The sequence below is a fragment of the Coregonus clupeaformis genome, unplaced genomic scaffold (genome assembly GCF_020615455.1).
Source record: "Coregonus clupeaformis isolate EN_2021a unplaced genomic scaffold, ASM2061545v1 scaf0222, whole genome shotgun sequence".
Taxonomy (NCBI): Eukaryota; Metazoa; Chordata; class Actinopteri; order Salmoniformes; family Salmonidae; genus Coregonus; species Coregonus clupeaformis.
The window spans coordinates 163,637-187,639 of NW_025533677.1; the positions used below are offsets into that span (position 1 = coordinate 163,637).

Below are 24,003 nucleotides of genomic sequence, written 5' to 3' on the forward strand. Positions count from 1 at the left end.
CACAGTAGGTATGGTGTTCTTCGGATGCAACTCAGCATTCTTTGTCCTCCAAACACGACGAGTTGAGTTTTTACCAAAAAGTTATATTTTGATTTCATCTGACCATATGACATTCTCCCAATCCTCTTCTGGATCATCCAAATGCACTCTAGCAAACTTCAGACGGGCCTGGACATGTACTGGCTTAAGCAGGGGGGACACGTCTGGCACTGCAGGATTTGAGTCCCTGGCGGCGTAGTGTGTTACTGATGGTAGGCTTTGTTACTTTGGTCCCAGCTCTCTGCAGGTCATTCACTAGGTCCCCCCGTGTGGTTCTGGGATTTTTGCTCACCGTTCTTGTGATCATTTTGACCCCACGGGGTGAGATCTTGCGTGGAGCCCCAGATCGAGGGAGATTATCAGTGGTCTTGTATGTCTTCCATTGCCTAATAATTGCTCCCAAAGTTGATTTCTTCAAACCAAGCTGCTTACCTATTGCAGATTCAGTCTTCCCAGCCTGGTGCAGGTCTATAATTTTGTTTCTGGTGTCCTTTGACAGCTCTTTGGTCTTGGCCACAGTGGAGTTTGGAGTGTGACTGTTTAAGGTTGTGGACAGGTGTCTTTTATACTGATAAGTTCAAACAGGTGCCATTAATACAGGTAACGAGTGGAGGACAGAGGAGCCTCTTAAAGAAGAAGTTACAGGTCTGTGAGAGCCAGAAATCTTGCTTGTTTGTAGGTGACCAAATACATATTTTCCGCCATAATTTGCAAATAAATTCATTAAAAATCCTACAATGTGATTTTCTGGAGAAAAAAAATCTCAATTTGTCTGTCATAGTTGACGTGTACCTATGATGAAAATTACAGGCCTCTCTCATCTTTTTAAGTGGGAGAACTTGCACAATTGGTGGCTGACTAAATACTTTTTTTCCCCACTGTATATGGGATGTTCGAAGATAATCGACAAGACAGATTTTCCTTGTTGTGAAATCAGATCTACAGAAGTGCCTAGGGCAGGGCTCTCCAACCCTGTTTCTGGAGAGCTACCATCCTATAGGTTCACTCCAACCCTGTTCCTGGAAAGCTACCATCCTATAGATTCACTCCAACCCTGTTCCTGGAGAGATACCGTCCTATAGGTTTAACTCCAACCCTGTTCCTGGAGAGCTACCGTCCTATAGGTTCACTCCAACCCTGTTCCTGGAGAGCTACCGTCCTGTAGGTTCACTCCAACCCTGTTTCTGGAGAGTTACCGTCCTATAGGTTCCCTTTAACCCTGTTCCTGGAGAGCTACCGTCCTATAGGTTCACTCCAACCCTGTTCCTGGAGAGCTACCATCCTATAGGTTCACTCCAACCCTGTTCCTGGAGAGCTACCATCATATAGGTTCACCCCAACCCTGTTTCTGGAGAGCTACCATCCTATAGGTTCCCTGCAACCCTGTTCCTGGAGAGCTACCGTCCTATAGGTTCACTCCAACCCTGTTCCTGGAGAGCTACCATCATATAGGTTCATTCTACCCCTGTTCCTGGAGCTACCATCCTATAGATTCACTCCAACCCTGTTCCTGGAGAGCTACCGTCCTATAGGTTCACTCCAACCCTGTTTCTGGAGAGCTACCATCCTATAGGTTCCCTGCAACCATGTTCCTGGAGAGCTACCGTCCTATAGGTTCACTCCAACCCTGTTCAGGTTCACTCCAACCCTGTTCCTGGAGCTACCATCCTATAGGTTCACTCCAACCCTGTTCCTGGAGAGATACCGTCCTATAGGTTTAACTCCAACCCTGTTCCTGGAGAGCTACCGTCCTATAAGTTCACTCCAACCCTGTTCCTGGAGAGCTACCGTCCTGTAGGTTCACTCCAACCCTGTTTCTGGAGAGTTACCGTCCTATAGGTTCCCTGCAACCCTGTTCCTGGAGAGCTACCGTCCTATAGGTTCACTCCAACCCTGTTTCTGGAGAGCTACCATCCTATAGGTTCCCTGCAACCATGTTCCTGGAGAGCTACCGTCCTATAGGTTCCCTCCAACCCTGTTCAGGTTCACTCCAACCCTGTTCCTGGAGCTACCATCCTATAGATTCACTCCAACCCTGTTCCTGGAGAGCTACCGTCCTGTAGGTTCACTCCAACCCTGTTTCTGGAGAGCTACCATCCTATAGGTTCCCTGCAACCCTGTTCCTGGAGAGCTACCGTCCTATAGGTTCACTCCAACCCTGTTCCTGGAGAGCTACCATCATATAGGTTCACTCCAACCCTGTTCCTGGAGCTACCATCCTATAGGTTCACTCCAACCCTGTTCCTGGAGAGATACCGTCCTATAGGTTCACTCCAACCCTGTTCCTGGAAAGCTACCATCCTATAGATTCACTCCAACCCTGTTCCTGGAGAGCTACCGTCCTGTAGGTTCACTCCAACCCTGTTTCTGGAGAGCTACCATCCTATAGGTTCCCTGCAACCCTGTTCCTGGAGAGCTACCGTCCTATAGGTTCACTCCAACCCTGTTCCTGGAGAGCTACCATCATATAGGTTCACTCCAACCCTGTTCCTGGAGCTACCATCCTATAGGTTCACTCCAACCCTGTTCCTGGAGAGATACCGTCCTATAGGTTCACTCCAACCCTGTTCCTGGAAAGCTACCATCCTATAGATTCACTCCAACCCTGTTCCTGGAGAGCTACCATCCTATAGGTTCACTCCAACCCTGTTCCTGGAGCTACCATCCTATAGGTTCACTCCAACCCTGTTCCTGGAGAGATACCGTCCTATAGGTTCACTCCAACCCTGTTCCTGGAGAGCTACCATCATATAGGTTCACTCCAACCCTGTTCCTGGAGCTACCATCCTATAGGTTCACTCCAACCCTGTTCCTGGAGAGATACCGTCCTATAGGTTTAACTCCAACCCTGTTCCTGGAGAGCTACCATCCTATAGGTTCACTCCAACCCTGTTTCTGGAGAGCTACCATCCTATAGGTTCCCTGCAACCCTGTTCCTGGAGAGCTACCGTCCTATAGGTTCACTCCAACCCTGTTCCTGGAGAGCTACCATCCTATAGGTTCACTCCAACCCTGTTCCTGGAGCTACCATCCTATAGGTTCACTCCAACCCTGTTCCTGGAGAGATACCATCCTATAGGTTCACTCCAACCCTGTTCCTGGAAAGCTACCATCCTATAGATTCACTCCAACCCTGTTCCTGGAGAGCTACCGTCCTGTAGGTTCACTCCAACCCTGTTTCTGGAGAGCTACCATCCTATAGGTTCCCTGCAACCCTGTTCCTGGAGAGCTACCGTCCTATAGGTTCACTCCAACCCTGTTCCTGGAGAGCTACCATCATATAGGTTCACTCCAACCCTGTTCCTGGAGCTACCATCCTATAGGTTCACTCCAACCCTGTTCCTGGAGAGATACTGTCCTATAGGTTTAACTCCAACCCTGTTCCTGGAGAGCTACCGTCCTATAGGTTCACTCCAACCCTGTTCCTGGAGAGCTACCGTCCTGTAGGTTCACTCCAACCCTGTTTCTGGAGAGCTACCGTCCTATAGGTTCCCTGCAACCCTGTTCCTGGAGAGCTACCGTCCTATAGGTTCACTCAAACCCTGTTCCTGGAGAGCTACCATCCTATAGGTTCACTCCAACCCTGTTCCTGGAGCTACCATCCTATAGGTTCACTCCAACCCTGTTCCTGGAGAGATACTGTCCTATAGGTTTAACTCCAACCCTGTTCCTGGAGAGCTACCATCCTATAGGTTCACTCCAACCCTGTTCCTGGAGCTACCATCCTATAGGTTCACTCCAACCCTGTTCCTGGAGAGATACCGTCCTATAGGTTCACTCCAACCCTGTTCCTGGAGAGCTACCGTCCTGTAGGTTCACTCCAACCCTGTTTCTGGAGAGCGACCATCCTATAGGTTCCCTGCAACCCTGTTCCTGGAGAGCTACCATCCTGTAGGTTTAACTCCAACCCTGTTCCTGGAGAGCTACCGTCCTATAGGTTCACTCCAACCCACACATGATTCTAATATGTAGCTGTTTTTTAAACTGAAATCAGGTTAGTTACAACTGGGGTTGGAGCGAAAACCTACAGGAGGGCAGTTCTCCTGGAACAGGGTTGGAGAGCCCTGGCCTAGGGGAAAGGGGCTTTAGGGAAGAAGTGCCTATGAGGTAGGTCTTATGGGAAGTGTCTAAAGGATTAGGGGTTCGCACCTCTACACACTTCTTCATCCCTGAGGCGGCTGCGTAGTGCAGCGATGTATTCTTCTTGTTATCAGTAGCGTTGACATCAGCGTTCTCATACTCTCCCTGGTCCAGCTTGGCTCCGGTCCATTTCAGGATGATCTGGAGACACTCGGCCCTCTTCATCTCGTCCAGCTCGGGCCGGGCCAGCCGCGGCTGCAGAGCCCCCTCCCCCATTAGGATCTGGGGGCCCATACAGAGGAGATGGAGGGACGTCTCATTGTGAGCGTTACGCTTGTTGGGGTTGCCGTCCTTACTGAAGAGAAACGACCTGGAAGGAGAGGAGAAGAGGAAGAAGGGACATGGTTTAGTTGGTACTAATAAGACCCTTTTGACATTTCACAGTCATCCTTAAAGGGATACTTCGGGATTTTGGCAATGGGGCCCCTATGTCTACTTGCCCAGATTCAGATGAACTCGTGAAAACCATTTTTATGTCTCTGCGTTCAGGTTGAAGGAAGTAGTGTTAGCAAAATTGATAACTAGCGTTTGCGCAATGACTTGAAGTCTATGGGAACAGCTAACATACTAGCTGTTCCTGTAGACTTCCAGTCAATGCGCTAACGCTAGTTTGCATTGGCTCGCGAAACTACCTCTAACTTCCTTCATACTGGATGCAGTGACATAAAAATGGTCTCTACGAGTTCATCACACTCTGGGGAAATCCCGAACTATCCCTTTAAGTACTAGTACTTAGTGAGTACATCAGACTATTTTACTGTAGTGAAGTAATATTTGATATGTGTATATACAGTATACTATTTATACCTCACATGAGACTCGAAATAAGACTAAGCAATTAGCCTATTAAAATGTTTATGACACCATAAAGATAATTAGCAATATGCAAGAACACTATTGAGTTACAGTAGTAGGCAATGAAGAAATGTCTGAATGGAATTCTAAATACAAGTGTATTTAATTACTTTGTCAAATTAATGGATTCACATTCAAGGCATAAAGCTTAAGTTACAAAGCATTAACAAGCATTACAAGACATTATTATAAGCATGGTCAGAGAGAGAGAGAGAGAGAGAGAGAGAGAGAGACAAAGAAACCATGGCTTGAGTCATGGACCATAGTTCATGGGAGAGAGAACGAAAGAATGTAGGTTTCTCACCACACCAAGTCAGGAACATAAGAGAAAGAACAATGATTCTAAGACCCTTTATAACATCCGAGTTGTTTGGATTTAAAATCTGAGTTGTTGACCAATAGTATTACTGTAAAGTTAACCTCATATCAGACCTACAGGATGGAACCTCTGCTTCTCAGAGGTGAGACAATGGGGGTTGGATTCCTAAGAGAACACATGAAATTCTTGCATACAGTTGATAAGAAGAGTCCCTTCGGGGGTTGCCCTACATCATGAGCGCCTGACTGTCTGAAAGTGGGGGTGCAATTCTCTTAAAAAAATTATATAATAAAACATTTTACATGATAAAAAAAAAAAAAAAAATTCTAACCATATTTATGAACAGAACACAACTATTTTTCTTAGGATCTGCCACTAATTATATTGAACTTGAGTACTCAAATAAAAAAACTAATATATTTTTAAAACACAAAGCCAGAAACAGGCCTATATGCCAACAGTCCGCAACAATGACTAATTTATCATAACCATTACAGATAACAAATCATAATTGCTAAATTGCACCATATATACAGTGCCTTCAGAAAGTATTCACACCCCTTGACTTTTTCCACATTTTGTTGTGTTAACTGAGATTTTTTGTCACTGGCCTGCACACAATACCCCATAATGTCGAAGTGGAATTTTTGAAATTAATTAAAAATGAAAAGCTGAAATGTCTCGAGTAAATAAGTATTCAACCCCTTTGTTATTGCCAGCCTAAATAAGCTCAGGAGTAAAACTTTGCTTAACAAGTCCCACAATAAGTTGCAATTTCAAGCACAGATTCAACCACAAAGACCAGGGAGCTTTTCCATTGCCTCGCAAAGAAAGGTACCTACTGGTACAGTAGATGGGTAAAAAAAAAAAGCAGATATTGAATATACCTTTGAGCATGGTGAAGTTATTAATTACACTTTGGATGGTGTATCAATAAACCCAGTCACTACAAAGATACAGGCATTCTTCCTAACTCAGCTGCCGGAGAGGAAGGAAACCGCTCAGGGATTTCACCATGAGCCCCATGGTGACTTTAAAACATTTTACATTTACATTTTAGTCATTTAGCAGACGCTCTTATCCAGAGCGACTTACAGTTAGTGCATACATTATTTTTTATACCCCCCGTGGGAAACGAACCAAACGTTGCAAACGCCATGCTCTACCAACTGAGCTACATCCCTGCCAGCCATTCCCTCCCCTACCCTGGACAACGCTGTGCCAATTGTGCGCCACCCCATGGGTCTCCCGGTCGCGGCCGGCTACGACAGAGCCTGGATTCGAACCAGGATCTCTAGTGACACAGCTAGCACTGTGATGCAGTGCTTTAGACCACTGCGCCACTCGGGAGTCCAGAGTTACAGTTACAGAGTTTAATGGCTGTGATAGGAGAAAACTGAGGATGAATCAACAACATTGTAGTTACTCCACAATACTAACCTTATTGACAGAGTGAAAAGAAGGAAGCCTGTACAGAATAAAAAATATTCAAAAACATGCATCCTGTTTGCAACAAGGCACTAAAGTAATACTGCAAAAATGTGGCAAAGCAATTAACTTTTTGTCCTGAATACAAAGTGTTATGTTTGGGGCAAGTCCAATACAACACATTATTGAGTACCACTCTCCATATTTTCAAGCACAGTGGTGGTTGCATAATTTTATGGGTATGCTTGTCATCGTTAAGGACTAAGGAGTTTTTCAGGATGAAAAAGAAACGCAATGGAGCTAATCACAGGCAAAATCCTAGAGGAAAACCTGGTTCACTCTGCTTTCCGCCAGACACAGAGATTAAATTCACCTTTCAGCAGGACAATAACCTAAAACACAAAGCCAAATCTACACTGGAGATTGCTTACCAAGAAGACAGTGAATGTTCCTGTGTGGCCGAGTTAGTTTTGACTTAAATCTATTTAAAAGTCTATGGCAAGACCTGAAAATGGTTGTCTAGCAAGGATCAACAACCAATTTTACAGAGTGTGAAGAATTTTGAAAAAGAATAATGGGCAAATTTTGCACAATCCAGGTGTGGAAAGCTCTTAGAGACAGAAATACTCACAGCTGTAATCTCTGCCAAAGGGTGCTTCTACAAAGTATTGACTCAGGGGTGTGAATAAATTTGATATTTAAGTTTTCATTTTCAATAAATTTGCAAAAACATGTTTTCACTGTCATGATGGGTATTTCTATTGAATCCATTTTGAATTCAGGCTGTAACAACAAAATGTGGAATAAGTCCAGGGGCATGAATACTTTCTGAAGGCAATGTACACATTCAGTCAATAAAAAAAACAAGTGCCGTTTAAGATTGACTTATTGAAACCATAATATCAACTAGTTACATTATATTGTGGAACACAATCTTCAAAAAGGTAGTAACCTCAGCAGTGGTGCTTGCTTGTAGAAGCCTACGGCTTTGCAATGGCATTACCTTGTTTGAAACAGGGCTAAATTTGAAAAGTTGAAATAAAAACAATTTCAGGGTTCCAAAACTTTTCGATATATAGGACGTTCAATTTTGTTTATTCTGCCTGTTCTGGAATTTTCTAAATGGACTATTCCACGTTGAACACTGCATGGTGATGAATTACGGCCACAACATCTGTTTGGTGAGTAAGGCTTAATGATTCTGATGAAAATTCGCTCTGTATTTATCAAAATAAGGTTTTTGCATATTTTCAGTGTAGAACCTTTCTATGTTTAGGGGGGGTTATAGCCTAGCCCTAGGCTAACTAACCTGTGTATGTTAAGGGGGTTATAGCCTAGCACTAGGCTAACTAACCTGTCTATGTTAAGGGGGTTATATCCTAGCCCTAGGCTAACTAACATGTCTATGTTAAGGGGGTTATAGCCTAGCCCTAGGCTAAATAACCTGTCTATGTTAAGGTGGTTATAGCCTAGCCCTAGGCTAACTAACCTGTCTATGTTAAGGGGGTTATAGCCTAGCCCTAGGCTAACTAACCTGTGTATGTTAAGGGGGTTATAGCCTAGCCCTAGGCTAACCAATTCTAAATGGCACTAGCAGTTCGCAAGGTAGCCTAAGCGGATAACAGACTGAACGCAATTATTCCAAAACTGCAGCTCGTTGTTGGAACACATATTGCCCTACTTCAATCAACCAGTCCATTTTGAATTTGTGATAAAACTGTCGTCATTTGGCAAGAAATGTAGCTTGTGTATACAATCAGTTAGATACGTTTTTAATAGGCATTTATTTCTGTAGGACTAACGGGAGCTTGTGTGCGCACTCAGGACGTGTGTGTAGAGGGAGCGGATGGAACGCAACTGAGTGAGTGAGACAGAGTGGAAAGGGAATTTAGGGAGAAGAACTGCGTGATGCTTGGCTTGGTTTCTTTTTTGTTGTGCCCCGCAAATGCACATGTAGGCCTATGGAGCACAAGAGTCAAAGCAAATTAACGTTGTCTTCAAGCAAACAGAGGGGTAATGATGCCTTCATAGAATTGGCAGGAATGGCCAGCAGAGCAGTAGTCTGGTGGGAACAGTTTCCAGACACGATGGTTGGTTGTTCTCTACACTAATGGTTAGCCCAGGGGCTACTGTCAACTCCGCTGTTGTTACGATGAAAAACAGTCTTATCTGACTTTAACAGTTTGACTCATTTATCCTCTCTGTGGTCTAGAACACCACATGTCCACAGCCAAACCAACCACAAGGTTACAAAGGACCACGGCCACTTGTACTGATGGCCAACAATTGATTACCAATAACAGCATAGAATAGATTTCCCTCTGAGCGTGTGATGAACTCAAGAGTACTGAAGCAGGAGTACACAGCTACTCTGACAGGTCCAGACAATAACACCAAGTCTGTATATGTAGGCCCCTGGTCAAAAGCAGTGCACTACATAGGGGATAGGAAGCCATTTGAGACACATCCTAAGTAAATGACAGTATGATGAAGAAGCAGGAAAAATGGTGTCTCCGGTCAATGTAGTTCCCTGCAAGTTGCCCTAGAGAAATACACACACAGACTATCATGCCCAATTAAACCTTCATAGAATGTATAGAGCTAAGTACTACCTTTATAGAAACTGGTGCCCTGCTATAGAACTACATCCTGTTGGAATCCTTCAGAAATTATTAGCGTGCTTCCTTCCTCCTTTGAAACAATCACATATCTGAACTGGCTGGGTTGGTAGAAGTAGTATGGTGGTAACTTCGCTTCCACCCTGTCCAATTATTTATAGATCTGTGCTTAGCTCAATGCAACAAGGAAGGAAGGACGCATTTCTAAAGTATTGTAACAGGGCCCTAGTGTTAGAGACTAGTGCTAGTAGTGGAACCCTGCAGTCCAGGTAGTCACTTCCTGTTTCAGTAGGATTTCTTCTGTTTGGTGCCTAATGAACACCACCCTGGCTTTATAGGAATTGGTGCCCTGCTATAGTAAGTATAGTGTTAGAGAGTGAAGGAGGCTTGTAGCTCAGTCTCAGGGTGTTTTGCATTCCTGTGTGTGTCTAACAGATGGTTCCTAGCAGGGGCAGATGGGGCAGAGCACACTGAGAAGGACCACAGAGACACACAACACTCTCCCCATCCTGGACACAGAGAGCAGGGGAGTAGCTGCTACCACATAGGCTACATACAGCTAAAAGGTAGTGGTGAATAACTCCACTTGAAAAGCCATTGAATATAAAGGGGAAGCCATCCCCATCAAGTCATCTTTAAACTAACTGCTCAATTCAATCACATTTTAAATAGCATGTTTGTCTGTCTGTGCTTCGTTTGTGTGCAACTCACTGACACCATTTTGCCCTTTGGGGATAATAGAAATCTACTGAATTTAATTTCCAAGTCATAACTGTAGCCTAAATACTACTTTGTCAACTGACTTGCTGTTGCTGGATAAATAAAGGTTAAACAAACGGTTAGATGAATAACCAGAGAGGATGTGAATAACCAGGGCCCCGTGTAGCTCAGTTGGTAGAGCATGGCGCTTGCAACGCCAGGGTTGTGGGTTTCATTCCCACGGGGGGCCAGTATGAAAAAATAAAAATAAAAAATGTATGCACTCACTAACTGTAAGTCGCTCTGGATAAGAGCGTCTGCTAAATGACTAAAATGTAAATGTAATACATTGAATTAGCGGTGAAACCAAACAAGCTGTTTGTTGCTGGGTCCAGACGAAGACCTTCAGGTCAAAACGTAATGTTGCACAACAAAACTGTGGGAACACTCACCAGTGAGCATCCTGGGTATCTATGCTATAACCCAAGGATCATAAACTAGATTCAGCCGCCGGTCGTTTTTTTCTTGAGCGGATGTAATATTTGACGACATGGCCAAAGGTATGTGGACACCACTTCAAATTAGTGGATTCAGTTATTTCAGCCACACCCGTTGCTGACAGGTGTATAAAATCGAGCACACAGCCATGCAATCTCCATAGACAAACATTGGCTGTAGAATGGCCTTACTGAAGAGCTCAGTGACTTTCAACGTGGCACCATCATAGGATGCCACCTTTCAGTTCGTCAAATTTCTGCCCTGCTAGAGCTGCCCCGGTCAACTGTAAGTGCTGTTATTGCTAAGTGGAAACGTCTAGGAGCAACAATAGCTCAGCCGCAAAGTGGTAGGCCACACAAGCTCACAGATTGAGACCGCCCGAGTGCTGAAGCGCGTAAAAATTGTCTGTCCTTGGTTGCAACACTCACTACCGAGTTCCAAACTGCCTTTGGAATCAACGTCAGCACTAGAACTGTTCGTTGGGAGCTTCATGAAATGGGTTTCCATGGCCAAGCAGCCGCACACAAGCCTAAGATCACCATGCGCAATGCCAAGCGTCGGCTGGAGTGGTGTAAAGCTCGCCGCCATTGGACTCTGGAGTATTGGAAATGTGTTCTCTGGAGTGATGAATCACGCTTCACCATCTGGCAGTCCGACTAATAATCTGGGTTTGGTGGATGCCAGTAGAACGCTACCTGCCCTAATGCATAGTGCCAACTGTAAAGTTTGGTGGAGGAGGAATAATGGTATTTTTCATGGTTCGGGCTAGGCCCCTTAGTTCCAGTGAAGGGAAATCTTAATGTTACAGCATACAATGACATTCTAAATGATTCTGTGCTTCCAACTTTGTGGCAACAGTTTGAAGAAGGCCCTTTCCTGTTTCAGCATGACAATGCCCCCCTGCACAAAGTGAGGTCCATACAGAAATGGTTTGTGAGATCGGTGTGGAAGAACTTGACTGACCTGCCAGAGCCCTGACCTCAACCCCATCGAACACCTTTGGCATGAATTGGAACACTGATTGCGAGCCAGGCCTAATCGCCCAACATCAGTGCCCGACCTCACTAATGCTTGTGGCTGAATGGAAGCAAGGCCCTGCAGCAATGTTCCAACATCTAGTCTTTTATATCTAACACCAACAACAACAAAATATATTTATACACTACCAGTTAAAAGTTTTAGAACACCTACTCATCCAAGGGTTTTGCTTTATTTTTACTATTTTCTACAATGTAGAATAATAGTGAAGACATCAAAACTATGAAATAACACATATCGAATCATGAAGTAACCAAAAAAGTGTTTTTTATTTTTGATTCTTCAAATAGCCACCCTTTGCCTTGATGACAGCTTTGCACACTCTTGGCATTCTCTCAACTAGCTTCACCTGGATTGCTTTTCCAACAGTCTTGAAGTAGTTCCCACATATGCTGAGCACTTGTTGGCTGCTTTTCCTTCACTCTGCAGTCCGACTCATCCCAAACCATCTCAATTGTGTTGAGGTCGGGGGATTGTGGAGGCCAGGTCATCTGATGCAGCACTCCATCGCTCTCCTTTTTGGTAAAATAGCCCTTACACAGCCTGGAGGTCTGTCTAGTTTGAGAAACAGATGCCTCACAGGTCCTCAACTGGCAGCTTCAAAAGATTAAGATGGGCAGTCTGAGATATGGCTGAGAGTCGCCTCTTCACTGTTGACGTTGAGACTGGTGTTTTGTGGGTACTATTTAATGAAGCTGCCAGTTGAGGACCTGTGAGGCATCTGTTTCTCAAACTAGACACTAATGTATTTGTCCTCTTGCTCAGTTGTGCACCGGGGCCTCCCACTCCTCTTTCTATTCTGGTTAGAGCCTGTTTGCGCTGTTCTGTGAAGGGAGTAGTACACAGCGTTGTATGAGATCTTCAGTTTCTTGGCAATTTCTCGCATGGAACAGCCTTCATTTCTCAGAACAAGAATAGACTGACGAGTTTCAGAATAAAGTTATTTGGTTCTGGCCATTTTGAGTCTGTAATCGAACCCACAATTGCTGATGCTCCAGATACTCAACTAGTCTCAAGAAGGCCAGTTTTATTGCTTCTTTAATCAGCACAATAGTTTTCAGCTGTGCTAATATAATTGCAAAAGGGTTTTCTAATGATCAATTAGCCTTTTAAAATGATAAACTTGGATTAGCAAACACAACGTGCCATTGGAACACAGGCCTGATGGTTGCTGATAATGGGCCTCTGTACGCCTATGTAGATATTCCATAAAAAATCAGCCGTTTCCAGCTACAATAGCCATTTACAACATGAACAATGTCTACACTGTATTTCTGATCAATTTGATGTTATTTTAGTGGACAAAAAAATTGCTTTTCTTTCGAAAACAAGGACATTTCTAAGTGACCCCAAACTTTTGAACAGTAGTGTATATTATTTTATTTTTTTGCTCCGAAAACTTGGGGGGGCAAATAAAATCACGTGGGGAAACCTTGCTATAACCGAGGGACGTACGTTTTTAGCTTCTTCGTTCAATATATATTTATTCAGGTTCTTTCCACAGTTTTCATATTTCTGGTTATTACACATTTAATTGACTCCCAATTTCAGATGACTTCATACAGTTAGATGGGCCAGAGGGTCAGATATTTGAAAGGGGCATGTATCCGTCATGTCCTCACCTGATGATTCGTGTCATGGCGTGCCTGGTGGCGTAGTGGAGAGGAGTGTTATGCTGGTAGGGTTCGCCATACGAGGTGTTGGGGTCCAGACTCTCTTTAAACTGGGGGCTACCCTCATACAGCTGATAGGCCAGACCCTCGTCACCATTGATCAGAGCCTTGCGGAACTTGGTGGCTGTGTTCCCCATCGCCACCTCAGATTCCAGCAGGAGCTTCAACCTGAAGGTGTTTGGTGATATTCAACCTGTCCAAGTGCAGAAGGACAGCATACTGGAGCTCCTAAGGAGAGCAGAGAGGATAGAGATGAAATTACAGCCAAAGAAATACAGCTAGTTCCATCAGACCATAACAATACATCATGCTCGCATTTAGGAGGGTGCAATGCATTGAATAACCTTTAGGAGGGTGCAATGCATTGAATAACATTTAGGAGGGTGCAATGCATTGAATAACATTTAGGAGGGTGCAATGCATTGAATAACATTTAGGAGGGTGCAATGCATTGAATAACATTTAGGAGGGTGCAATGCATTGAATAACATTTAGGAGGGTGCGATGCATTGAATTTCATTTAGGAGGGTGCAATGCATTGAATAACATTTAGGAGGGTGCAATGCATTGAATAACATTTAGGAGGGTACAATGTATTGAATATCATTTAGGAAGGTGCAATGCATTGAATAACATTCCTTTAATCTACATGATTCCTTTACTCAGAGAGGTACGTATGCTCTATGCTATATTTCTGTCTGAACATTCCACAACATTGTTCCCTACCGAACACAACCCAGATTTCAACAAGACACAACAACAGGATGTGTCATGCCAAACATAGCTAAAGACATTTTTCTGGTTAACCTAAGACTTTCAAATTTCAACTGTCATTCTGGTTTATCCTAGAATTCCTAACAATAAAAGCTTTTCAATTGACAACAAATATAAAATCATAGAATCCTACAAAACCACCCTACTTACCAACAATAAAACAGGAGAAGAGTAGCCTAACTGGGTAACTGCAAGTCCAAACCACAAAACCACTAACTGAGGGGAAGAGTCTGATTTCCACACAAGTCCCGTTTCCACGCATGCACCTTGTTGTCCTGCTAGGGCTAATGCTATTTTCTGACTGGCTCACCGTGCCAGCTCATCTCATGGGGAGAAAGAGAGAGAGACAAGACTTCCTCTAGTATCACCAGGGGCTTCCTGCTTCACTCTGCCAACTGTCCTCACTCTGAGATCAGGGCCCAGGCCCAAATTGAACCCTATTCCCTATGTAGTGCACTACTTTTAACCAGAGCCCTTTGGGTCCTGGTCAAAAGTAGCGCACTACATAGGGAATAGGGCGCCATTTGGGACTAACCATAAGACCCATTGTGGACTTGGACTCCACCGATGCCATATGTCGATGTGGGTACACAGGCACAGGGCAGTGGAGACGGACATGCTCCTACTACCATCCTGCTCTACTCACAATAGGGACATCTCTACAGTACCCAGACAGACTGTATGAGACAGTATCCAGACATAGACTGTATGAGACAGTACCCAGACATAGACTGTATGAGACAGTACCCAGACAGACTGTATGAGACAGTACCCAGACAGACTGTATGACTCGGTACCCAGACAGACTGTATGAGTCGGTACCCAGACATAGACTGTATGAGATGGTACCCAGACATAGACTGTATGAGTCGGTACACAGACATAGACTGTATGAGTCGGTACACAGACATCGACTGTATGAGACGGTACCCAGACATAGACTGTATGAGTCAGTACCCAGACAGACTGTATGAGTCAGTACCCAGACAGACTTTATGAGTCAGTACCCAGACATAGACTGTATGAGTCAGTACCCAGACATAGACTGTATGAGTCAGTACCAAGTGTGTATTGTAATAGATTACAAAGACATGTACCCAGTGTAGACTAGGACTATATTGTCACGTCTTACAAAGGCACAGACTGTATTAAAACCTCAACTCCACTCAGCAGTACAAATTACAAAACATGCTACTAGCTAACGTTTGGGAATTCATGTGACAAACCACCAAATTGTTTTAATTTGCAACTCTTCCTGGGCACGTTACAAAATGTTTGTTTATTTGGCTCAGCCTCCACATATTCAATGTGATTGTCTTGATTGTTTTTGACGGTTTTATTGTGTGACCTGTTGGGGCTGTTTTGATAACAAACTCATTTTCCCCTTGGGTATCAATAAAGTATAATGTGATCCCAAATGAGTTTAGGTCTTCACAGGAGGACAGGACCAGAGGACCTTCTGCATCCCAAATGAGTTTAGAACTTCACAGAGGACAGGACCATAGGACCTTCTGCATCCCAAATGAGTTTAGATCGTCACAGAGGACAGGACCATAGGACCTTCTGCATCCCAAATGAGTTTAGATCGTCACAGAGGACAAGACCAGAGGACGTAGGCCAGATTTTGCATCTTCAAAGTGGTAGGCATGTTGTGTAAATCAAATGATACAAACCCCCCAAAAATCCATTTGAATTCCAGGTTGTAAGGCAACAAAATAGGAAAAACGCCAAGGGGGATGAATACTTTTGCAAGGCACTGTAGAAGCGGCCGTAGGAGCAGTACAAAACTGCAAATTTGGACTCATCAGACCAAAGGACAGATTTCCACCGGTCTAATGTCAATTGCTTGTGTTTCTTGGCTCAAGTCAGTCTCAGTCTCTTCTTCTTATTGGTGTCCTTTAGTAGTGGTTTCTTTGCAGCAATTCGACCATGAAGGCCTGATTCACGCAGTCTCCTCTGAACAGTTGATGTTGAGATGTGTTACTTGAACTCTGTGAAGCATTTATTTGGGCTGCAATCTGAGGTGCAGTTAACTCTAATGAACTTATCCTCTGCAGCAGAGGTAACTCTGGGTCTTCCTTTCTTGTGGCAGTCCTCATGAGAGCCAGTTTCATCATAGCGCTTGATGGTTTTTGCGACTGCACTTGAAGAAACTTTTAAAGTTCTTGAAATTTTCCAGATTAACTGACCTTCATGTCTTCAAGTAATGATGGACTGTCGTTTCTCTTTGCTTATTTGAGCTGTTCTTGTCATAATATTTTTACATTTACATTTTAGTCATTTAGCAGACGCTCTTATCCAGAGCGACATACTGGCGTTGCAAGCGCCATGCTCTACCAACTGAGCTACACGGGACTGGATGGATTCCTATAAAGCAGGATGGAAGATGTTTGAATGGGTGTTATTGGTAAAACATTATTCAAGGGACCAGTGTTCAATGACTTTGTACATAGGGAAGCAGTCTCTAAGGTGCAGGGTTGAGTACCGGGTGATAACCGGCTAGTAACAGTGACTAAAGTTCAGGGCAGGGCACTGGGCTGAGGCCGGCTAGTTGTGACTATTTAACAGTCTGATGGCCTTGAGATAGAAGCTGTTTTTCAGTCTCTCGGTCCCAGCTTTGATGCACCTGTACTGTCTCCACCTTCTAGAAGATAGTGGGGTGAACAGGCCGTGGCTCGGGTGGCTGAGGTCCTTGATGATCTTCTTGGCCTTCCTGTGACACCGGGTGCTGTAGATGTCCTGGAGGACACGCAGTGTGCCCCCAGGGATGCGTTGGGCCGACCGCACCACCCGAAGAGCCCTGCGCTTTCGGACAGTGCAGTTGCCATACCATGCGGTGATACAGCCCAACAGGATGCTCTCAATAGTGCGTATGTAGAAGTTTGTGAGGGTCTTAGGAGCCAAGAAGAATTTCTGCAACCTCCTGAGGTTGAAGAGACATTGTTGCGCCTTCTTCACCACACTGTCTGTGTGGATGGATCATTTCAGGTTGTCAGTGATGTGCACGCCAAGCAACTTGAAGCTTTTCACCCTCTCCACTGCAGCACTGTCGATGTGGATGGGGGCATGCTGCCTCTGCTGTCTCCTGAAGTCCATGATCAGCCCCTTCATTTTGTTGACATTGAGGGAGAGGTTATTTTCCTGGCACCACTCTGCCAGGGCCTTCACCTCCTCCCTGTAGGCTGTCTCATCGTTGTTGGTAATCAGGCCTACTACTGTTGTGTCATCTGCAAACTTGATGATTTAGTTGGAGGTGTGCGTGGCCACGCAGTCATGGGTGAACAGGGAGTACAGGAGGGGGCTGAGCACGCACACTTGTGGGGCCCCTGTGTTGAGGATCAGCGTAGTGGAGGTGTCGTTGCCTACCTTCACCACCTGGGGTTGCCCCGTCAGGAAGTCCAGGGTCCAGTTCCACAGGGCTGGGTTCAGACCCAGGGTCCCAAGCTTAGTGATGAGCTTGGAGGGCACTATGGTGTTGAAGGCTGAGCTGCAGTCAATGAACAGCATTCTTACATAGCTATATGGCATTGCACGGTGCGATGGCGATTGTGTAATCCGTGGATCTGTTGGGGCGGTATGCAAATGTTAGTGGGTCTAGGGTGTTTGGTAAGGTGGAGGTGATATGAACCTTAACTAGCAGAAGTGAGTGCTACGGGGCGATAGTCATTTAGTTCAGTTACCATAGCTTTCTTGGGTACAGGAACAACGGTGGACATCTTGAAGCAAGTCGGGACAACAGACTGGGATAGGGAGAGATTGAATATGTCCGTCAACACTCCAGCCAGCTAGCTCTGAGGCCGGCAGCCTTGCGAGGGTTAACATGGTTAAAATGTCTTACTCACGTCGGCCACTGAGAACGAAAGCTCACAGTCCTCATCAGCGGCAGTGACCCGAGTCGGCGGCACTGTGTTTTCATCAAAGCAGGCGAAGAAGGTGTTTTGCTTGTCCGGAAGCAAGGCATCAGTGTCTGCGACATGGCTGGTTTTCCCTTTATAATCCATGATAGTCTGGATACCCGGCCACATACATCTCATGTCTGAGCTGTTGAATTATGACTCCACTTTGTCTCTGTAGTGACGTTCTGCCTGTTTGATTGCCTTACGGCGGGCATAGCTGAACTGTTTGTACTCGTCCATGTTCCCAATCACCTTGCCGTGGTTAAATCCGGAGGTTTGTGCTTTCAGTTTTCCGTGAATGCTGCCATCTATCCACGGCTTTTGGTTTGGATAAGTTCTAATCGTCACAGTGGAAACACCATACCCTATGCCAGTGGTCACCAACCTTTTCTGAGTCAAGATCACTTTCGGAGTCAAAAATCAAGCCGAGATCTACCGCTCAGCTTCTTACTTAAAATATGTACGCCTATGCAACATTAACCTAATAAAAACAGTTTTTGCAGTAGGCCTAATACATTATCACAGCATATTGGCTATATGCCTAGCTTACCAATATTGTTCTTCTCAGACCATATTATATTTCAAAACTCGAGCTTTGATAATAAAATAGATCCGTTAACATTATTTGCTTTTTCATTTTACTGGACTGATGGTAGGGTAGGCCTACCTGCATCTGATGGTCAGTCTCAGCGGAGGGAGCAGGGACCTGCTCTCTCCTTTCCTCCCGTGACACTGACCAGAACCATCACACCACCACCACCATGCTTGACCTTTGGTATGATGTTCTTACTGTGGAATGCAGTGTTTGGTTTACGCCAGGCATAATGGGACCCATCTCATCCAAAAAGTTGACTTGTTTGCCAAAAAGCACCTGGATGATCATCAAGACTCTTGGAAGAACGTTCTATGGATAGATGATTCAAAAGTATAACTTTTTGGACGACATGTTTCCAGTAATGCCTGGCGAAAACCAAACTCTGCATTCCACAGTAAGAACATCATACCAAAGGTGGTGGTGGTGTGATGGTTGGGGGATGCTTTGCTGACTCAGGACCTGGACGACTTGCCTTAATAGAAGGAACCATGAATTCTGCTCTGTATCGGAGAACTCTACAGGAGAATGTCAGACCATCCGTCTGTGAGCTGAAGCTGAAGCGCAGCTGGGTCATGCAGCAAGACAATGATCCAAAACACACAATCAAGTCTACATGAAAATTGCTAAAAAGCAACTAATTGGAAGTTTTGGAATGGCCTAGTCAAAGTCCAGACCTAATCCCAATTGAGATGTTGTGGCAGGACTTGGAACGAGCAGTTCATGCTTGAAAACCCACACGTCACTGAGATAAAGCAGTTCTACATGGAAGAGTGGGCCAAAATTCCTCCACAGTGACGTGAGAGACTGATTAACAACTACAGTAAGCATTTGGTTGGAGTCATTGCAGCTAAAGGTGGCACAACCAGTTATTGAGTGTAAGGGGGAAATTACTTTTTCACACAGGTGTTGCATAATTGCGTGTTGCATAACTTTGTTTATGAAATAAATATGTAATTGTTGTGTTATTTGTTCACTTATGTTCCCTTTATCTAATATTATGTTTTGGTTGAAGATCTGATAACATTTAGTATCACAAATATGCAAAAGTAGAGAAAATTAGAAAGGGGGCAAATACATTTTCATAGCACTGTAGATACGGGTTTGATCCTGGTGCTGTGAGGTGGCGCACAATTGGCCCAGCGTAGTCGGGGTTAGGGGAGGGTTAAGCTGGCTGGGATGTCCTTGTCCCATCGCGCTCTAGCGACTCCTTGTGGCGGCCGGGCGCATGCACGCTGACTTCGGTCGCCAGCTGTACAGTGTTTCCTCCGACACATTGGTGCGGCTGGCTTCCGGGTTAAGCGAGCAGTGTGTCAAGAAGCAGTGCGGCTTGGCGGGGTCATGTTTCGGAGGACGCATGGCTCTCGACGTTCGACTCTCCTGAGTCTATACGGGAGTTGCAGAGATAGGACAAGACCGTAACTACCAATTGGGGAGAAAAAGGGGTAAAAATAACAAAAGCAGCAGCTCTTTGCTGTTTCCTTTGACAGTCTCTCTCTGGTCATGGTTTTAAAAGTTATGAAATCTCACCTAGGCTAGTATTAAACTTTGCTGTGGGGTTGTGGAAGCTGTAGGAACAGTGATTTGAGCTATCTGATTGGCCAGCGCAGTAGGCATACTTTATTTAGCGCTCCTGGTCCACTGGGTAGGCAAAGTTTATTCCATCAGACAAATGAAATGGTTCAAAATGGGAACACTTTGCCTACCAGGTGCACAGGGCTTCTGAATCAAGTCACCTACCACCAACAGCGCAAGACTAATTGAAAAACAGACATTTCTACAGAAATGTTTGGTGATCGACTAGGAATGCATTGAAGATTGACCAGTTGATCTCAAACCACCGGTTGATGACCACTGCTCTATGCACTTCTTGATGAACTCAGTCACCGAGTCAGTGTATACGTCAATGTTATTCTCAGAGACAACCCAGAACATATCCCAGTCCGTGTGATCAAAACAATCTTGAAGCATTGATTCAGATTGGTCAAACCAACATTGAACAGTCGCTTCTTAGGCTGCGTTTACACAGGCAGACAAATTCTGATATTTTTTCACTAATTTTTCTTTTGACCAATCGGATCTGAAAAATATTGGATGTGAAAAGATCTAGTGAAATACCCAATGGGCTAGACGATTCTCTTCCCATCTTGAAAAAATGTTTACAAAAAACTTTTAAGTCAATCAATCTGCCATCATTGACACAATGGAAAAATCAAATTATTTATTATTCAAATATTGAAATAGCATGGGCGACCGAGAAAAACAAATTGGTACAATTTAAGGCCAAGTGGCAAACAATAATGCAGGCAGTAGGGATGGAGGTGACTTTGTATAAGTTTGTATCTGGAGTGTAAAAAACATAAATGCAAATATTTTTTGTTGTTGTTGAAAATATAAAAAATATAAAAATAATAATAATAATAATAATAATAATAATTGGATTGGATGTGAACGGTCAAAAGACCAACTATTGAGAAAATATTAGAATTGGGTTTCCTGTATGAACGCAGCCTTTGTAGCCATATCTATGACTAAAAAGAGAAGAGGTTCATTCTCTCTCTTAACACTGGAGTTACATTCTTAGAAGTCCCCTGGTTTTTCTGACACTGCATGAGATGTTTGCTCAGCCCAGTCAAAACTGTTCGCTGCTCTGGCACCCCAATGGTGGAACAAGCTCCCATTTGAAACCCCACCTCTTTAAGGAATACCTGGGATAGGATAAAGTAATCCTTCTATCAATCAATCATCAATCAATTTTATTTTATATAGCCCTTCTTACATCAGCTAATATCTCGAAGTGCTGTACAGAAACCCAGCCTAAAACCCCAAACAGCTAGTAATGCAGGTGTAGAAGCACGGTGGCTAGGAAAAACTCCCTAGAAAGGCGAAAGCCTAGGAAGAAACCTAGAGAGGAACCAGGCTATGAGGGCTACCCCCCCCAAAAAAAAAAGACTAAAAATAAAATGTATATATATATACACAAAGAAATAAATATATATAATGTGAAAAGTGGTTATCCCACTGGCTATAAGGTGGCTATAAGGTGAATGCACCAATTTGTAAGTGGCTCTGGATAAGAGCGTCTGCTAAATGACGTAAATGTAATGTCCAGTTGAGTGAATATTAATGAATACTGGTATGCTGGTACCCAAGCTATTAGAACTGTCAAATGTGTCAGAGAACTATGCTGGATCTGGCCTGTTTGCATGACATTATGTCAGTCTAGTGTTAGCTAGCTCAGGGATGGGGGCCACAAAAAAACAGAACTCATCATGAGGGGCTGCAGTGGCTCATGGGTCTGCATTTGATACCTGATGATCAATGGCCCCACCCAAGTCGGTAATTAGACCATGCTTACTACAAGTTTAGATAGCTAGACTAACTTACCAATCAACAACAACAAAATGCTGACATGGGCTAATTAAGTGACTGCTGATGCACAACCAATTTTCGAAATTACACCTTGTGTATTCTATTATTCTAACTCAACAGTAAGTTGAGACACCGACTGAGTCCCCCCCCGAAAAAGGTTTAAGATACCGCCCGCCATACACATTTTGTACCAAGGCAGAAGGTAGAAATAACACATTTCTTGGAATCACTGGGTCACTTGTTGATACTAGTGTTCAATCTTTGATACGAACGTCCAGCTAACATGATAGCTAGCTAGCTATTTATTATCTAACAGCTGTCAACCAAAACACTGTCCATTGGCACTGCCTTTTCAAAGGTGGAAATTTCGCCTGACTGCTAGCTAGCTAATCAGTAGCAACCAATATATTCAACAGACAAAGTAACAATGCCCAGTCAGCCAGACTTGACTGTAAAGTTAAATTTTAGGCCGTTAGGGGATATCAAGTGGCTGACATGTTTTGTAACTAGCATTATTGTAGCTAGCTAACGTTAGTTAGCTTCTTCATCGTCCAACTTTTTGTTGTTTTAACGAACACATTTTAAAACGTTCTAGCTAGTTAGCTGCTTACTAATTGTTCATGTTTGTAAACTAGCTAGCTAGCGACCACAAATCTGTGTTTTAGGCAGATTAGCTAGCTACATTATCGTTAGCTAGCCAACTAGCTAAAGTTAGCTAGCTGTTTTGACCAAGCTAGCTAACAGTACCTTGAGAAAGCTAACTAACTAGCCAACCTTAGCTAACAACTCGCAGCAGTTGACAATGACTAGCTAGCAATTTAACTACACTTCTCTGGCTTTTCTGTGTTCGCTAACTAGCAAGTTAAAAACATTGATTAACTAGCTAGCCAGCTAACTAACTAGACTTACAAAAGAGGCTCGTGCGGTTCCCCAGAATGTTGTCCTGAACACTCGCACTTCTGCTGCCAGTGACTATTCCCTATTCTTCTGTCAGGCAATGCTGATATTCCATAATGCGTGTGTACTCAAAAGCTTTCGTTGTTCCTCTAGCCGTTAGTCTGCCTGTGTAGCTGGCTGTCTGCACTCTGCCCTCCCTCTGTTTTGTTGGCCACTGACGCTCAAAGCACCAGACTGCCAGTTGGGTGTTATCAGGAATCAGGGCTACGCTGTAAAGTGCAGGATGTTAACGTTCTAGGAAGTTTTAAGTTAAATGATGATTCCTTTCTCTAAGAATCTTTCAGAATATTTTTATGTCAACAATTACTCATGTCCTGTTTGTTTACTGTAAATTACCGGTAAATGCTTCCTCCCTTCCAGAAAGTGAATGTTCCACATTAAAAAAAAAACAAATGAGAGTTTTCCTCTTGTACAACCAGCACTTGTGACTTTCTCCCACTCGAGGGCGGCAGAGTCCATCATTTCAATAGTCATGCTTCTCTTGGTCCAGGCTTTCTCAACCAATGATGTATGGGTATTTCACTAGATCTTTTCACATCCAATATTTTTCAGATCCGATTGGTCAAAATAACTATTAGTGAAAAAATATCAGAATTTGTCTGCCTGTGTAAACGCAGCCTAAGAAGCGACTGTTCAATGTTGGTTTGACCAATCTGAATCAATGCTTCAAGATTGTTTTGATCACACAGACTGGGATGTGTTCTGGGTTGTCTCTGAGAATAACATTGATGTATACACTGACTCGGTGACTGAGTTCATCAAGAAGTGCATAGAGCAGTGGTCATCAACCGGTGGTTTGAGATCAACTGGTCAATCTTCAAGGCATTCCTAGTCGATCACCAAACATTTCTGTAGAAATGTCTGTTTTTCAATTAGTCTTGCGCTGTTGGCGGTAGGTGACTTGATTCAGAAGCCCTGTGCACCTGGTAGGCAAAGTGTTCCCATTTTGAACCATTTCATTTGTCTGATGGAATAAACTTTGCCTACCCAGCGCTAAATAAAGTACGCCTACTGCGCTGGCCAATCAGATAGCTCAAATCACTGTTCCTACAGCTTCCACAACCCCACAGCAAAGTTTAATACTAGCCTAGGTGAGATTTCATAA

At 44.0% G+C, this 24,003-nt stretch overlaps 1 protein-coding gene across 2 annotated transcripts in view; it reads right to left on the minus strand.

Moving 5' to 3' along the window:
• The window catches only part of LOC121586735 (ankyrin repeat and IBR domain-containing protein 1), a 64,484-nt gene extending 41,452 nt beyond the window's left edge, over positions 1–23,032 (minus strand). Inside the window, exons 1-3 of one of the 2 annotated variants that reach the window (XM_041903680.1) lie at positions 22,851–23,032; positions 13,257–13,535; positions 4,189–4,489 (exon numbers count right to left, since the gene is read on the minus strand). In XM_041903680.1, coding sequence (XP_041759614.1) covers positions 4,189–4,489; positions 13,257–13,444 — 489 coding nt within the window. In that variant the 5' untranslated portion in view covers positions 13,445–13,535; positions 22,851–23,032. Of the gene's footprint in view, positions 1–4,188; positions 4,490–13,256; positions 13,536–14,231; positions 14,315–22,850 lie in introns of those variants that run through there. The other variant, XM_041903681.1, reaches the window with a different exon arrangement.
• Positions 23,033–24,003: the final 971 nt, after the last annotated feature.